We start from the raw sequence: 19,468 nt of genomic DNA on the forward strand, positions 1-19,468 counted from the left end.
CACTCAGGTATGTGTGTAAAATGACTGATTCCAACTGTAACTTGTTGGTTTTATAGTCATAGGACACTACTTTTTTTTTTGTGAAGTGCACAATTTTACATTTTTGAACATTTAAAGCACCACTTTCAAATCTTATCAATATCTGACTGATTATTAGCACAGCTTTTTTCAAACATTACAACATTATCATAAGGAAGTCTGCAGTACCCTGACTAATGTTGAAATTTCAGCTGTTCCGGGTGCCAAAAATGAAGGTGACTTGGAAGGAGAACTAGAGAGAGTTCCATCTGTGACTCAAAAACAAAGTCATCATTGGAAATGTGCTTGTACATCCTTAGAATGGAAGTATATGATATATTTCGGTTTTTTGGTAATGATAGAAAATGCACATGACCAAGCATGCTCGAGGTCACTGAAGCAGGATAAGATGAGCAGTTTCTGAGCAGAATAAAACTGTAATTTCCTTATGTATTTTTGGTTTGAAAGTGTCTTTCATCTGCAATATTAAAATAAATAAAATTTAATAAACTTGGTAAAAACATAAATTTTCTCTTGAGTTCTAGTTGTTGCTTTCTAATATATACAAATATTATTGAAACTGCAGTGATAGTTTTTAACTTCATATTTGGAGAGGATACCCTTACTTCAAACTTTTTTTAATTCCTTAATTTTTATTAAATCAAGCTCAATCATTCTTTTTCTGGGGTCCGTTGGACTTCGAATTATCTCAGAACTGTGACAAAGCAAGCTGTGATAATTTTACTTCCCCTCTTGTTTTGCCATCTGCCACCTTAAAATTCATTTTTGACTAATTACTGTTAACTTACATGAGCTTACTCAGCTTCTCCATAAAAGAGAAAGGTTGGCCCTCAGTCTTAAAGAATATACCACCAGATCTAATTTTGTGCTTAGTTTTATGTATGTAATAGATTTTGTAATTTATTTTGACTATTCCTACTTAATACTATTGTTATAGGGTGAAATCAGTAATTGTTTTGTAACTTAAATTCTATTGTTCACTTCTTGTTGTTGTGGTCTTCAGTCCAGAGGCTGGTTTGATGCAGCTCTCCATGCTTCTCTATCCTGGGCAAGCTTCTTCATCTCCCAGTACCTACTGCAACCTACATCCTTCTGAATCTATTCATCTCTTGGTCTCCCTCTATGATTTTTACCCTCCCCGCTGCCCTCCAATACTAAATTTGTGATCCCTTTATGCCTCAGAACATGTCCTACCAACCGATCCCTTCTTCTAGTCAAGTTGTACCACAAATTTCTCTTTTCCCCAATTCTATTCAATACCTCCTCATTAGTTATGTGATCTACCCATCTAATCTTCAGCATTCTTCTGTAGCACCACATTTCAAAAGCTTCTATTCTCTTTTTCTCCAAACTATTTATCATCCATGTTTCACTTCCATACATGGCTACACTCCATACAAATACTTTCAGAAACGACTTCCTGACACTTAACTCTATACTCGATGTTAACAAATTTCTCTTCTTCAGAAACACTTTACTTTCCTTGCCATTGCCAGTTTACATTTTATATCCTCTCTACTTTGACTATCATCAGTTATTTTGCTCCCCAAGTAGCAAAACTCCTTTACTACTTTAAGTGTTTCATTTCCTAATCTAATTCCCTCACCATCACCTGACTTAATGCGACTAAATTCCATTATCTTCGTTTTGCTTTTGTTGATGTTCATCTTATATCCTCCTTTCAAGACACTGTCCATTCTGTTCAGCTGCTCTTCCAGGTCCTTTGCTGTCTCTGACAGAACTACAATGTCATCGGCGAACCTCAAAGTTTTTATTTCTTCTCCATTGATTTTAATACCTACTCCAAACTTTTCTTTTGTTTCCTTTACTGCTTGCTCAATATACAGATTGAATAACATTGGGGATGGGCTACAACCCCGTCTCACCCCCTACCCTACCACTGCTTCCCTTTCATGTCCCTCGACTCTTATAACTGCCATCTGGTTTCTGTACAAATTGTAAATAGCCTTTCACTCCCTGTATTTTACCCCTGCCACCTTCAGAATTTGAAACAGAGTATTCCAGTCAACATTGTCAAAAGCTTTCTCTAAGTCTACAAATGCTAGAAATGTAGGTTTGCCTTTCCTTAATCTATTTTCTAAGGCAAGTCGCAGGGTCGGTATTCCCTCACATGTTTCAACATTTCTACGGAATCCAAACTGATCCTCCCCGAGGTCGCCCTCTATCAGTTTTTCCATTTGTCTGTAAACAATTTGTGTTAGTATTTTGCAGCCATGGCTTATTAAACTGATAGTTTGGTAATTTTCACATCTGTCAACCCCTGCCTTCTTTGGGATTGGAATTACTATATTCTTCTTGAGGTCTGATGGCATTTCGCCTGTCTCATACATCTTGCTCACCAGATGGTAGAGTTTTGTCAGGACTGGCTCTCCAAAGGCCATCAGTAGTTCTAATGGAATGTTGTCTACTCCCGGGGCCTTGTTTCAACTCAGGTCTTTCAATGCTCTGTCAAACTCTTCATGCGGTATCATATCTCCCATTTCATCTTCATCCTCTTTCATTTCCATAATATTGTCCTTGTATAGACCCTCTAAATACTCCTTCCACCTTTCTGCTTTCCCTTCTGTGCTTAGAACTGGGTTTCCATCTGAGCTCTTGATATTCATGCAAGTGGTTCTCTTTTCTCCAAAGGTCTCTCTAATTTTCCTGTAGGCAGTATCTATCTTACCCCTAGTGATCTACACCTCTACATCCTTACATTTGTCCTCTAGCCATTTTGCTTAGCCATTTTGCACTGCCTCAATCTCTATCTGACCATTATATATTCTATCTGAAACCTGTCTGTATCTCCAGGCTTCTTCCATGTATGCAACCTTCTTTTATGATTCTTGAACCAAGTGGTAGCTATGATTATGTTATGCACTGTGCAAAATTTTACCAGGCAGCTTCCTCTTTCATTCCTCACCCCCATTCCATATTCACCTACTTCGTTTCCTTTTCTTCCTTTTCCTACTATCAAATTCCAGGCACCCATGACTATTAAATTTTCATCTCCCTTCACTATCTGAATAATTTCTTTTATCTCATCATACATTCATCAATCTCTTCTTCATCTGCGGAGCTAGTTGGCATATAAACTTTTACTAATGTGGTAGGTGTGGGTTTCGTATCTATCTTGGCCACAATAATGCGTTCACTATGCTGTTTATAGTAGCTTACCCACATTCCTATTTTTTTATTCATTATTAAACCTACTCCTGCATTACCCCTATTTGATTTTGTATTTATAGCCCTGTATTCACCTGACCAGAAGTCTTGTTCCTCTTGCCACTGAACTTCACTAATTCCCACTATATCTAACTTTAACCTATCCATTTCCCTTTTTAAATTTTCTGACCTACCTGCCCGATTAAGGGATCTGACATTCGATGCTCTGACCCATAGAACGCCAGTTGTCTTTCTCCTGAAAACAACGTCGTCCTGAGTAGTCCCCGCCCAGATATCCAAATGAGTGACTATTGTTGACTTATAAATAAATATAAATTCTATACTAATTATGAACCTTTGAAGGAACAACTAACAGCATCCTTTAAGTATTTATTTGGTTCTGTTCAAATATATATATTAACAAAGCCAGCCCTTAATTAATTCCAAAGTAATTACCAGATTTGCCAAAAGCATTGTCTGTTAATTTCACCATTTAAACAAATAATTTGGCTTAACCCTCATAGTAGAAGAAACTGTTAAAAAGAAAGAATTTTTCCACAGTCAGTTAATTTAATGAGTAATGTCTTAACTGTAATTTCTGTAAATTAAACATAAAACAATTTGTAGTTTCACTACCTATTATTGTATATAAAGGCCCAGTTTTTGGGCTAGAGACAGTCAGTCCATGGTCGATTTTCAGATGAGAAACCTGTGCTGGTTAGGTCAACAACAATGCATTAACTTAACTGTGAGATAAGTGTAAGACAAATAGGCTGTTTGTTAAAACAATGACAGTTCTGTTCAATACGTACCGTATTATTCTGCAAGAACTGTTAAGTGTGTGGTTAGGTTTTTACTCCTCATAGATCTTCAACAGTAAACTATTGTAGCAGTATGTTGATGTTTGCTCGCAACCTATTAATGAGGCTTATCAAAGTTAACCAATAGTGGGCTGGCCATATAACTGTGTATTATTGGCCAGAGGGGGCGGGGGGGTAGTGAACACTGAAAGTAAAGAACTGTGGAATGCAAATGTGCACCTGTCGGCTATATAATTTAAAGTAGTCAGTGTTGAACTTACACACACCCCCCCCCCCATTTTTTCAGCCAGTGTAGCAACGCAGTACTTCGGTACCGAGGACAATCAATGAGGAAATAAAGCAGGCGAACGTCACAGGGTGCTTGTATCACTGTAAAGCAGTAGCTTGTTGAGCAAGACTGAAATCCAGTTATGTCCACAAAGCAATAGCGCGCAGGGCTGCCAGATGCTTCAGGAAATCCAGTTTCCCAAAAGATTCAGAGCAGGTGGTCTACATGCCGATGTGCTTTTGTCTCTCATGCTAATAGCAGTGAGATTGCACAACTGAGGGAAATATGTGCTCTTCACAGATTAATCCCACTTCAGTTTGCATAATAAATTTCATTGCACTTTTGTCTGGAAGCAGAGTGATAGCGTGTCAAATTGTATATGTGGTATCTGTCTTTTGGACATACCTGAGAGAACAGACATTTTGATCCTGTAGCCACGAAGGATCAAGACACAAAAGAATTAAAGGCATTAGATGTTGGGGGACATTGATTTATATCAATGGGGCAAGTTCAAAATGTGTGCCAGCCTGGGATTCAAACCCAGATCTCCTGCAGATGAGTGGTAGGCTAGTTCATGTGGTTACGGTGACCAATGCATTCAGATAGTGTAGTGGTCATTGAATCTGCGCAGTAAGCAAGAGACCTGAGTCTGAATCCCAGTGTGGCACAAATTTTCAACTTGCCCCATTGATATTAATCAATGCCAATGGCAGCTAATGTCTTTAATTCCTTTGTGTCAAGCAAAATTAGTATATCATTGTGGGGAAAAAAAGAGTTGTATAGGTTAAATACCGTCTTTAACCTATACAACTTGTACAACTTGTACATCAGCAACCGTGGAAGAAAGAGGCCAAAAAACAAACACAGCAATGGTTATGTGAAGTGATGGCAGTGACATGGTAAGAGAGCGCACAAAATTCAATTGCAGCCACCACTGAGCTGCTCTGCTGGCTGAATTTATCATAGGCAAAGATATCCAACACATCTATGTATGTCAAAATACAAAAATAAAAAGAAATCTACAGCAAATGGACTAGCCAGAGAGATCTCATGGTTTGAACTCTACACATTGTGTCCAGGATGTGTGGGGGAGACTAACTGTAGCTAATTAGCTGCCATCAAAGTCTCTTCAATCTCAACAAAGCTCTTCCTCCAAAGTGAGACTGAATACCAATATAGCTATTTACACATCACACCATATATGTCAGGACCAAACATATCCCACTTCTGATTTCCTGATGGCAATGCTGGTAACAGTCTTTGAAAATCTGAATTTTGATTTGATGCCACTTGTGTGTTGGGCATACCATATCAACAATAGCCATAATCAAAAACTCCATAAGCATGTTTCCACATTATCAATTTTATTGTTTGAAGGATATTGTTTTTTTCTGAAATGTGTCTTTGTTTTGGGAACTTCCTTAATCACACATTTTCTACACCAAATTTACTGCATGGAAAGTATTTTATTTCACTTTTCTGTCCAATATATATGCTTTCATTCTCTGGTGATGCTTAACTTGTTTACATTAGTGTAAATGCATATAAATTATTATCACAAAGAGAAAACAGTGAATTACTGGATCATCACCCACTGTTGCATAAAAACGATTGCAGACTTTCACACTGACCTTCACATTTAAGAGGCCAATTAATTCATTTTTGTTTATGGAGACTTCTGTTTTAATTCTTAATTGCACTACTTCTCTCTTGCCCTTTATTTTCACTTCTCACTCTGTTCTTATCTCTGAACTGAGGCTGGAACAGTATTTACCACTGCAAAATCCCTGACATCTTCCCCTTCATTTCTTCTCAACCCGTTCTCACTACAGGTGGGTGCCTCATCTTGGGGTCTTAGTAACCCATTCTTTTTGCCTTCCCAATATATCCATCTCCCCTCCTAACAAATGCTAGGTAGTGTATCTTATTTCTATGCATGTCTATGGCAGTACTATTGACTTCATCTACAGAAGATAAGTACTGGCCATCAATTCTGTCTCAATTTATTAGTTTCCTTAACCAAATTATTCTTGGATACAACTAATACATAATATGTTTGGTGTATCACTCTCTTAGTTTTCTGGCAAATTTCTTTTCCCATATCATTCCTCACACACTACTTGTGGAGCTTCCAGCTTGCCTTGTGCATTCACCCATATGTCATTTCTTCTGTTTTACTGTATTATACTCCTCCCAGGTACTTGAAACTTTTCACTATTCTCAGCTGCTTCTCTCCTAATGTCACACTTACTAGAGTGTATGCTCTTATCTCGAGCCACCAGCTCACATTTATTAGCAGTATATTTTCGGTCATTCTCTTGCACTCTTTCCAAACATCTAATTGTTTTCATACCTCCTCCTAGTTCCCCCACACCATCAGATGAGCAGAAAATAACATTGCTGTTACCCATCACCATTATGAAAATAACAGACTATGCGCTTCCTTACTTCAGACATGCATCAGCCACATGGTTCTCTCTTAACAACTGTCACCCAACTTTCACTTTCTTTGTAAAATTCTTCAATCAACAGCAGTCTGCTCCTCAACCCACTTCCTTCTTAATGCCTGCCAATCTTTACTTCTGGATGCTTTCTCAAAATCCACGAAGATCTTCACTAGATCTCTCCCATACTTTGTGGTTTTCCTGCAGCTTCCCAATTGCAAATACAAGATATACTATGGACCTTTCTGACCTGAAACCATACTTTTCTTCTCTCAGGTACTTTTCCACTGTTCTCCAGTTTCTTCTATCCTGACTCTTTTCTAATACATTTGCACAATGCTAAAAGAGTAATACCAATATAGTTTTTTAAATCCTTTTGGCTCCCCTTCTAAGGAGATACTATCCACATTTTAGAATCTTCATGGAGGTTGATTCCACACCTGCTTTGGCAGCTGTATCTCTCACACTTAATCAGCAACTGCTGATATATGATCAATGCGTTCGGTTGTATCAGTATGGTGGTTTTGTGAGCAATGTAGCTTTGGTGTATCGTACACTTGTCTGTGTTATCTTGCTTGCTCTGCCTTATACACTGGTATTACTCCAACTCAACTCTTAGTCCTCCAGAGAAGCAGATATGAGCAGTGCAAGTTTTAGTTGAAACATTCTGCATTAATTTGGGCATGGATGACAGCTAGAATGTCCTGACCACCAGCAAATATCTCCAGTACTAAGAAGTTGATGTTAAAAGTATAATGCCCCAACTGCTTTTAATTTCCCAGGACAGGCTTATTGCTTCTGTAGAGCAAGAAGCCACCATTGGTGAGTAACAACACAAAGAAACATTAACCTATCCAGAATAAAACCTATGAGTATTAGGTTGGAGACACCCATTTCGCCTCAAGTATCTAGGCTCCTGCAGTTAGTGGCATTTCAGAATGTTAAAACCATTTTGCAAGTGATGCAGATCTCAAAAACATTCACTTTCACCATCTGACTTAGCTATTTCGAAAAAAATTTTGGAACATACAGATTCTGTATATGAAAATTGACAAAGATGATCTTTACAGCTAAGCATGGAACTTGGCATGCATTGGTGCAGAGTTAAACTTCAGAACCAGTGAAATCAAGGTAATTCAGTCAGTTGAACATGCCGGTGCTTGGCGAGATGACTCCACTGACACCTGTATCCATCCAATACACAGGCAACACCTCAGGGACCAAGATAAAACTTTATGAGGCTCGCTAAGTCTGGCTTTGCCAGCAAGGAAATCTGCAATGGCCATGTTCTGCAGATTGGTCTGACTACAGCTGCAGATTGCAATGCAGTAAGACAAGCAATCCAGTATCACACATCTGAGGACCATGAATAGTGATGGAACGTATAGGTGTTATGTAGGTGGCTTTCTTCTGTATGTTGGACTACTGGTGGAGCACTGTCCATCAGTACCAGCTTACAAAACAGAAGCGGCCACCAATGTTCATCCTGCAGATGAGCATTCATCCACTGGAGCCACCTGTCAACCAGCAAAAAGTGGTGCCAGACTTTGAAGGGCTATTCTCTATCTCCAGTATAATGGGAATCTTGATGAGAATAGGCCTCAAATGAGACCAGCAGTGCTTCTGATGTCAAGCGTTCTAGCATATCAGGAAGTGGGTATGGTGGGTGCAATCCTGCCTGTCTCAAATGTTTTGGCAAACAGGCTAGTGGGAGTGGGGGGGTGTAATATGCAGACGAGCTAACTGTGACAGTCAACTTGGCTGCAATGCTGCAAGACCTTCATATCACACAGAAAACAATGCCAAGAAGAAGACGTGTCAAGAGTCTGCTGGTGCCCACCAGATGCCAGGCAGTACCACTTAACCAGAGCAACATACCCCATCTGCCCCCGCCCCCCTCCAGCCAGAAACACTAGTGGTGAAGAAGAGAGATCATCAGTCAGCTGGCAACTGATCACTGAGTAGACAGTATATTAGTTATGCCCTCTATTGGCAGCAGCAATTACAACAGCTGCTAGAGTTCAGAGATTGCTTCTGTGCCAAAGTGCAAAACCTCCCTGCCAGTGGCACAAAGAGAGTGAAGAAAGGCCTGTCCAGAGCCACAACAGCTCTAACTGCCAGAGAGGGAGCATTTCACACGGACAATGGAAACCAGGTACAGAAGCCATCACCAACTGTGTAAAAGACATTATGTACGTCACAGTTGACACCACCAAGAGACAAGTCCATACAGTCACAAGCTTCAGTAAATTGGCTCCCAAGAATATGCTTGATCAGTTAGTTTGTACACCAGTTTTCTGCAAATTTTCCTCTCTAAAATCTTCAGCTCACTCTGCACCATCTTGACAACTGTACTTCACAATAACCACTAAGCCCAATAGGAGCAGTTGTAAATAACTTTAAAACATTATGTCCATTGTATACAGACTTACTCTACCACCCTGCTTATCTTCCCTATGTCACCCCACCCCTTCTCACCCCCATCCCCCACCCCCACATCCTATTCCATGACCACAAGTTCAATATAACTGTCAGAATGTTTTCTGTGACTGTGTGTCAAGGTGGTTGTCAAAAACTTAACTCCATTCATTTTTTGGGATTATTCACCCTGTTCATCAAGGATATCCTGTTGTTCACATACAAACATCCATAGGATTTTAAGTTTTCACACATACATTTCACACATACAAATAATATGTGATCTTGCTGGTATCCTTTTATCCATTATTTAAAAAATACTGCAACAAATCCCTGCAACCATACTTTCAAAAATTCTTTACTCACACCTTTGTCTCCTCTAGTTTCAACATGACATATCCCTGTCTTTGATGTATCATCAGTACACAGAAGATTAGTCATTTCTTTCTAATCTTCCCAGCAGATATGACGTCCACAATGATACTGCTGAAATGCACAGATGTGTAATTGGAAGACTGCCAACATCCTGACAGCATCTCTTACAAAATGTACTAATTGTTTATTAACAAAGTGCGTCAATATTTCTACAGATTGTCACACCAACAGTAATTCAAATGTTCTGACTGTATTAAAGAAAATCTCAAATAATCGTATTTTGTTATTTAAAGATTTTATTACGTTACTGTTCTCACTTAATTAACATTGCAGTTAGATGAAGTTAATTTAGTACAGTTTATAACTATTATGTATAGTAATTTGGAGTAACCACATAATGTCTTGGTAATTTTCTGTGTACAGATGAGTGTAGTACAGTAAAGATGGTGGAAAATTGATACCCATGTTTTCTTACCTATCTAAGCTTACTGACATGAAACTTATAAGATTTTAAACAATAGGGAATTTCTGACATGTAACAAAATCCATGTAAAAGAAAATGAAGAAAAGGTTAAGTCCTGAAGTTCCATTTCTGCTTTTCAACCAAAAAGTATGTTTATTTGAAACTGTATACAATCTGACATGAGCACAGAGCATTTATACTGTAATTTAATACATGAACTATAATTGTCATTGTCATCTTGTAAATCTCATCACCATTTTCCACCCTTTTTCTTCTTCTTTTGTTGCACCTTCCTCTGCTGCTGCCTTGGACCAGCACTTTCTGGTGCAGGACTTCCATGAGGGTTGGGAGATGCTTTGACTTGCTGACTTGGCATCTTTGTGATGTCACTAAAACAAAGTTTTATTGTCAGTAATTTTAATGATACATTCAGCATTACCAAAAACTGTGCTTTCATGAGGATATATGTGAACTATTAACAAAGTACATTGTATTTAGATGTAATGAAATAATATTACTACTTCTGGCCTATGTTTACCAATGACAAAACTACAAAAAATTATATAACTTCCAGAACTCTGAAAAAGCCTGCATGGAATATGAATTACAATATCAAGGAAGAACATTCACAGTGTAGGAGAGGTGCTGAGAAAACTCCAATAAGCATGCCCTAATGAAGAATACAAGAGCTGAACTTACCTACAGTAAGGGGTTTAATGTCTGTATGATGTGGAATACTTTTTCTATATGGTGAGTGGTTGTCTTTCCTCATATCACTGACCGTAACAAAACACTTTCACTCTTCATAGGACAAGTTTTCATATGAAAACCATTTTTTTTCCAACATTTCAAAAAGAAATCCAAGCAGGAGAGAGAAACAAAATATCTCAAGACATTACATCTGAGAATGCACCGTAATACTAAAAAGGGAATCAGATACTGGCTCAGAAATATTCAAAACTGTTCTCAATGTACCTCTGGCTGTCCTGCTCAGCCACTAATCATTTCACATGGAGCCATGCTCCACCTTCTCCCATATGCTCTTTAATCTTAAATTGTTTAGAAAGTATCAAAATGTTGTTCTTATGCCACTTCATATTCCTTTTATTTTCTGTCTTCATATTAAACAATAATTTTACCTCACAACTGTGAGTTTTAGTGAATTCCCATCCTCTTAGGGTCACTATTATACAAAGTGTGAGTCCTGTCCAGCATGTTTCTTATGTTTTAGTTACATTCTGTGCAACTGAATCTTGTTTGTTTATGCAGTTGTAATACTGAGAAAGGGAAAAGATTAATGTGATAATATGAGAAGCAACAACGAAATTTATTATTGCTGGAGCACTTAAAACTGTAATTTAAATATGTTACTTAAAATCCGTCTTGATTGCAAATTTTTTTTTTATTCATATGACCGGTTTCGGTTCATTGAGAACCATCTTCAGATCTGATATTTCAGTTACAGGAGTAACCCTGTACTCCTGTAACTGAAATATCAGATCTGAAGATGGTTCTGAATGAACCGAAACCGGTCATACGAATAAAAAAAACATTTTCAATCAAGACGGATTTTAAGTAACATTATAAAATCACTGATTGCTGTTATCCCATAAGACATTATGTCTGTTTTTGCAAAATGTAATTTAACTGCCATACACATTTCCAAGTGTGAAATGTCATAACACTTTTCTAAAATGTTAGTACAATATGTGCAGCAACTATTAACAGCAAAGACTGTATGAAACATTAATTCCTTTAAATTGGTTTTTTGTCTATTTGAATTATGCAACAATGTTCTGAAATAGAACTCTTTTCTGATTGTAATTATTTTCGGTACTTGACAACCATACGTTACATTTTGTGGCTACACTTATCAAAATTGAGAAAGCCAGACACACACACACACACACACACACACACACACACACACACACACACACACACACTTTTCCAAAAAGTAAGTTCCCCACTGCATACAAGAAAAGCTGTCTTCAGGATGAAATCTTCCAAATTACTCAGCATAAGACAGGAGATGAGGTGGAGATACTTACTACATGTCGCTTGCTCCTGTTGCTGCTCCCTGAGTACCTTTTCCAATATCCTTGTTTCGACGATCCTTCTTTTTCCTGTAACCAGTCCTCTCATGCCGTGGCAACCAGCGCTCTGGATCAGGAGGGACATCAGGGTTATAGTTCTTTGGAAGCTTGGGCTTACGTTTCCGTTTGGATTTTTTCTTCTGCAGAAGCTCATCACGAGGTGTGCTAAAAGATAGATCCTTCATTTGAAATCCCATTTTGATGTAGCAGCTGATACTTAAGTTTACATATAATGCAAGAAGATCCAAGCAATTACAATACAAAGGGAATATTTCTTGGCATGGCATGCAGATAGTATTGATATCAAATTTTGTTTTTGGTTGGTACATGCTGTACACGTACAATAAGGTCATCCAAGTGTCAACTATATCTCCAGTTGTTTTGGTTATATGGCCTTTCAAATAGTTAAGCTGTGTGTCTTTCACTCAAACAGATAAACTGGAATACAATACCCACATAAAACTTTTATTTGGATCATATACTATTAATAGAAATTTGCCCCAATTTTGATAATAGTTCATAATGTCTATTCCCTCATTCTTGCTAGTTAACAAATGCATTACTGAATTTAGATATACTGCTTAATCACAGAAGAGAACAATGGAAAAAAAAAAATCACAAAACCTTATTGGATAAATTGCTGTTGAAGGGATATGAATTAGATATTGCAATAAACATGTGAGAAGAGAGAGAGTACAAATCATGTGTGCGATAGAAAGATAGTTGTACATTTTACATGAAAAAATCAATGGTGTCATTCCATGCCAAGTGGTCTGGGGGTTCCTGCAGGACCACAGGTTTTTCTGAAAGATGGATAAAGTTTTACTTCTGCCAATATAATACTTCCAGAGATATAGTCATTTGTTTGGCGCTATAGTGCAACTATCAAAATTGCACCCTGAGTTTTTGGCAACTTTGAGACAAATCTCTGGCAATATTTTCTGTAAAGAAATAATATTAAACAGTCGTGTACAACTTTTTGTTCTCTCAAGATTTCTTGAGCAATTTTCATATTAATAATGTCAAGGAAAAAAAGAAAAAAAGGAAGGATCTTCTGCAAACTCTTAAAAGCTTTTCATTAGTATGATCATGTTCTAAATCACCTAAAAAACTAGATTTGGTTTTGCAATGCAAGCATAAAGGCCCTAAAAAAATGACAAGGTGGAGGTGCCCTATTCCACTGGTACTCAAATCTGGCATCTTTTATCATGTTCCACAATTGTTTACCACTCTCTGGGGAAAGTAATATCAAAAGTCCTGATTACTAGGATGTGAGATACTGAAAAAAGGGTGTATTTTTATCATGGCTCATCACAAAATTTTAGTCTGTTTCTCTGCTATGTTAACTACAGAATCAAAATGGTTATAAACTTCAAAATTTTACTGTGCATTTACAAGGCACTGGGCATCAAGGCAGTAAAATTGGTGTACAATGGCTGTGACATACAACATATAAACTGCTTTAAAGTTTTACACCACTTCACACTGCATCAGTTGTAGGGAAGTTCAGAGCAGTGTGTTTTTTTTTTTTTTTTTTTTTTTTTAAGGATTTTTGCTATAGAGAATTTTGTGCAAGTCGTTTTAATGTGCAGTGCTACCGACGTGATAGTTTAAGAGTATTTTGTTTTCGCATAGTTTGCGGTTTATGTGATCTGATGAAAAATTGTGTAAGTGGTGGCTTAACCACTACTGGTTTCTTTTAAACTGAGAAAACCAACATCCCCATCATCACAGGGGCCACACCCAATAGTTGTGCAACAGCAGCCACTGGTGGGTTTCTTCACCACAGGTTCCCAAGCCAGATACAGGATTCCAAGTCTGATTGTACGTTCCTTTAAAACTAGAAGAGCTATCTTTTTAGGACCCTAAGATTATATTCCCCTCAAGCAGCATGGATTTTTTACAGCTTTATTGATTTTCTGTATAATTTCATGACGAAAACTATACTGCCAGTCAGACAATGCCACTGATGGTGCTATAATAACTGCAATAACACGCTGTTACGGAATCCAACACTTGTCACTCCTTGATGGGCAATAAAATGAATTTGCTGAGACTTCTGGGTGAATAAATCTTATTAAAGCATTCTTCTCCTCAGCAGTAGTCTAACAGACATTTCCAGTCCATAAGTTTTTCAAAAATGCATTCAGCATGTTGTCCTCACTGGAGGCCCAATCTATTTTACTTCTGCGGTGAGAGCATTCATGTAATTAAATCTGCTTTCATCAGCCAAGAAGAAATTGAAAGAAAGGTAGCGTTACAAAAGGAGTTGTTTTAACATGGGCATACTTTAGGAGGAACTAGAGAAAATCATTTTTGCAAACTGATGAAACACAAACTTGGATCAGTATATTTTAAAATGGCGCATCATCTTTTCCGGACAAAATTAGAGATAGTAGTGAAGGCGATACTTTAACATTGGACCTCCAACCAGGAGAATATGCTGCATGCATCTCTCACATAATAATTCCTCTACTGAACTAGTAGCCATGAGTGACGACTTCCTGGACACACACACACACACACACACACACACATTTTGTAATCAAGATTTATAATAGTAAGTTTTGACACTGCACAAAAGACCTGTCAAATTAATTACCAGTTACAGCTTTAAAGCTTTTGATCAATATCCAAGAAAACTAATAATAACCAGTAACTTTTTATTAGTCTTAAATCTGCCAATTTCTTTCTTTTGGCACTCATTATCCCTCAATGTTTGGCTTTACAATGAAATCAGCAAAACACAATGTGTGGACTGAAAGAATAATTAGATCATATGTGATGTATTTGGAAACTGTATAGTTGGTAAAAGAAAAGATGAACATGGTAGTATTGAAGGTTATGTGGGAGCACATTAAGGAATGTATCTTAAAAAATAGAAGCCTTTGACATATTTAAAATAACAAATATTTTATTTTGCTGTGAAAGATTGCTATGGGAAATTTGACTGTAACACAGTCCTGAGAATTTTTGATACAGACAACACTAATGGAGTAGAATGTGGAGACAACATGGTAATATTAGAAGAAGGGAATAAAGGTTAAGAGTTTAACTTCTCACTGGCACTGTAGTCATTAGAAATGGAGCATTAGCTAAATTAGGAATGGAAAGGGAGCAGCAGAGGGTGCAAAACAATACAAATAATAGGCATTTGTTTAAATTGAATAAGCAAGCTGTAGATACATAAAACAGGACAGCAGTAACAAGGAATTGGACACCCCCCCCCCCCCCCCCCTCATTCCAAATACGGGTCCAGTGTTTTTAACCACTCTGTGAACTTTATCAGTACTGTGATGAGGGAGACTGGGAAGGAGGGGAATGTGAGTGAAGAAAATAGAAAGACTAACTGAGTGCTACAAGATAAAACTGGTCACAGTTCCCAAAAGACAAGTTAAAGAAATTCCTAGAGGATACACACAAAATTAGCAGTCAGATAAAGTAAATAAACCCTGGGAGCAAACATTCCAGTATGGCAACATAATCCTGCTCTTCAAAAACCACAACATACTTAATCAAATATTAGGGAGAGAAACTATATATTTCATGTTTGTAACAATTTCTCCTTCCCTTCAATAGTTTTAGGTATTTCCTTTTTATTCTTCCTACTTTCCATAGATTCCACAACAAACTTGCCAAAGACTAATATCTACAGATGCAACCATGATTTTTAAGTGTATTATTTGACCCTGCTCCAGTTGTTCCTAGCAAGTAGACTACACATTCTTTTTCAAATAGTTTTATTCTTTTTTCACTCTGAAGAGCCCCATTAGTTTATACTCATCAGTGTGTATTGAAATCTACTGCTAATGACTGTGTAGTTAGACTTTAAATATTTTAAACTGAAACTGTCTCCTACAAGTCCAACCCTACCTCCAAGACATTGGGAGAAGAGCATTCCAGCAACTAGCAGATAAGCTTGGAATACCAGCCTTGCTCATAGAATTTCAAACAAGCTCACATTTGCAGCATTGTCTCCAGCACTGACCATAGGCTCCTGATTCTGAGCCAAGTGGAAGGGTTGGAATAGACCTCAAAGTTTCTGTGACAAGTTAGGTGGTGACTTTTGTACCACATGACTGAGAACTGCAGGCCCCCCTAAATTATATCGGGATATGTTACTCATCAGAGGCTTCTATCCAGGTAGCTGACCTCACATTAGGGATTTTTTTTATTTCTAAACCCTTCACCCACTCCAGACAATGATAGCTGTAGGAGATACCAAACTATTTCTGTAGGATCCAAAGAAATGCCACATGAGGCTATTAAAATGCCAGTGACCTACAGCTGAAGTAGTCAACTTTGAAGCACTCCTAAAAACCAGAGCAGCTCACGTACTACTACGTAAAAAAACTTGGCCAAAATCGAAAATTGACACCGGTGAGATTTTTGCAGTAAAGCAAAATATATATCAAAAGAATAGGCTAATGGGAAATGGATGTGTTGGATTTGTTGCAGAAGAGAAATTCAAATCCATTGACATCTAAACTGAAGCCACATGGCAGACTGTTTGGGCAATACACAGCATCAAGGATGGGCAAAAACTTTTAACTGAATCTTTCTGCCAATCACCAGACCAACACCCAGATGTAACCAAAAACTTTAGAGAGAGGAAAAAAAATGGGTTCAGTATTATCTGTGATTCCCAATTATACTTTCATCTCTGAAGGAGACTTTAATCATCTAACACTCAATTGATGAAACTAGTTTTGTTAGCAGGGAACGTGACAAGATACCATGTAAAACAATATTAAATGCTTTCTCTGAAAATTACATAGAACAAAATCAAACAATGGAAACTTGGGGGTAGCAATATCAAACGTGTAGGAAAAGACAGATTGCTACTTACCATAAAAGAAGACATGTCAAGTTGCAGACAGGCACAATTAAGACATCGTGCCTGTCTGCAACATGACATGACAGGCACAACGTCTTAATTGTGCCTGTCTGCAACTTGACGTGTCTTCTTTATAGTAAGTAGCAATCTGTCTTTTCTTACATTGTTAATTACAAAGAACAGATATCTTTTGTCACATTGGTTTTATGGACATCAGGCCAAGGTCTAAGCCACATTTTTATGCCTGACATTTTGTCTCTTACTGCGGCAGACACCCTCAGACTACATAAAGACCTTAACTATCTACAGGTTAGTAACATCTGAGGATGGTTCCTGCAGCAGAAGAAAAAACATTAAGCATGGAAATATGCCTTAGCCCACAGTCTAATACCCATACAAAAAATAAACCAGTACATAAATACTGGCTGTGAGAGCCTGCACTGCATGATTACACCAAATAATATGAAGCCCACTCATGTCAAAAACGTACACTATCTATTCATCATTCACCTTTATGATCGCTTGAAGTTACTCAATCACTTTCAATGAGATGCCATTGTTTGTGGAGGAATCACAGCCCATTCTTCCTCAAGAACAGACACCGAAGGAGGTGGGCGCTGGGATATGCAGCCAAGTTAGTTTTCTTATTCATGCCAATGGTGTTCCATTGTGTTCAGGTGAGGACTCCAGATAGGCCACTGCAATTCAGAAATGATGTTGTCCACAAGCCATTGCCTCACGGGTGCTGTTTTATGGCAGGGTACATTATGATGCCGATACAAACTATTATCGTCTCCGAACTGTTCCTCTACTGTAAGCACACACAATGCTGCAAGATGTGCATATACCACTACATATTTAGCATTTTTGTAAGTGAAATAGGAGGGCCACACACCGACACTGAGAAACACCCTCATGCTGTAACACCTCCCCCATACTTCAGTGCTGGCATTACATATGATGACAGGTAACTTTCTCCAGGTATCTGCAAACCCACACCCTTCCATGAGATTGCCACAGGATACAGTGTGATTCCTCGCTCCAAATCACTCATTTCCTCTTCCACTGCCCAGTGGCATCATGCTTTATGCCAACTAACAGTCACTGAACTGTCCTGAGTGACCCATCCTGTTACTACTTTTTTAGTGACAAAACAACACATCCCACCTTGTTTTATACTGGTTGGTCCGCCTCTTGTGTCATCTAATGGTCAGTTTTGCAGTACATAAAAGTGTCTAGATACTTTTGATCATGTAGCGTATTAATTCTAAAGGCAACAAACAGATCTGACCTGTTTGAGGATGTCCATGCTGAAGCCAAGTGTGACCGTAAGACATCTGTAGCAACAAATATTAGCAAAGTAGAAGAAGTAATTAAAACAAGATGTTCAGTACATTAGATAAAGAGGTACTACTATCATAGCTCAAGGAGGAACTTCAAACATTTAGCTCTGAACAGCAGCACATAGAGAAACTGTACCTCAGTATAACAGTTCATAATAGAAGTGACCCTCCATGGTATACAGGCTCTGTAAAGAAACAGGGACTACTGCACAACAGATGTAAAACAACACATAAGCCTATGAAAAACACTTGGTTGTCAAAAGAGCAAGCCTTCAATGACTACTGTAGCAGAATTCAATCAAAAGACAGCATGCTATTTTGGATGTAGAGTCACTGAGAGATACAAAAGTAAATTCAGGAGTGCCCCCAGAGAGGCATACTGGGGCCCTTTCTGTTCATAATGTCTTAATCTGGCAGACAACAGCGAAGTCAGATTTTTTTGAACATGAAAAATCTGCACAAATATTCAGTCAGATCTTTATAATATTTCACAGAGGTGCAGAGACTGGCAACTTATTTTAAATGATCAGCAATTTGAAATTGTGCACTTCACAAAGTGAAGTGAATATTAGCAATGTGTTTTAATTGTTGAGAAATGTGGAACTGTACATCTAACAAACCACAGAAACATAATACCCTACGACCACAATAGCAATAATGCACAATTGGAATCAGTCAACTGATAGAAGTGCCTGGGTGTAACACTTTGTACGTAAAGCAGGTGGCAGACTTCAATTCACTGGTAGGATAATGGGAAAACACAGTGACTCTACAAAGGAGATTGCTTAAAAATCTCTTGTACGAATCCGACAATATTGCTGAACTGTGTTGAATATATCAATAAAGGGCAGCAAAAATGGTTACAGATTTCTTAGACCCATGGGATGGCATCACGGAAATGCTGAAAAACCTGAACTGACAAGATTTCTGAAGCTTCAAGAACCAAAAATTACATGAGAAACCTAGGAACATACCACAGCACTAAAGGTATTGCTCCCATAGTGAGCACAAAGATACGGTAAGACTAATTACAGTGTGCACAAATGCCTTAAAATAATCATTCCTCCAGCACTCATACACAAATAGAATGGGAAGAAACTGTAATAAGTGGTACTACAGAAATACACTGCTGTGAACTTATAGTGCTTTTGTGAGTGTAGATGTGGATACAGATACAAAATGATTCTAAGGGTGAA

The 19,468-nt window shown here is 37.9% G+C and overlaps 1 protein-coding gene across 1 annotated transcript in view; it reads right to left on the reverse strand.

Annotated features, from left to right (window-relative positions):
- Window positions 1-10,117: 10,117 nt before the first annotated feature.
- The window catches only part of LOC126481226 (signal recognition particle subunit SRP72), a 54,923-nt gene continuing 45,572 nt past the window's right edge, over window positions 10,118-19,468 (reverse strand). The window contains exons 11-12 of the mRNA XM_050104832.1: window positions 12,048-12,257; window positions 10,118-10,385 (exon numbers count right to left, since the gene is read on the reverse strand). Of these exons, the coding sequence (XP_049960789.1) occupies window positions 10,247-10,385; window positions 12,048-12,257 (349 nt within the window). The 3' untranslated portion in view covers window positions 10,118-10,246. The remainder of the gene's footprint in view (window positions 10,386-12,047; window positions 12,258-19,468) is intronic.

The sequence above is a fragment of the Schistocerca serialis genome, chromosome 5 (assembly GCF_023864345.2).
Source record: "Schistocerca serialis cubense isolate TAMUIC-IGC-003099 chromosome 5, iqSchSeri2.2, whole genome shotgun sequence".
In the NCBI taxonomy this organism is placed as follows: Eukaryota; Metazoa; Arthropoda; class Insecta; order Orthoptera; family Acrididae; genus Schistocerca; species Schistocerca serialis.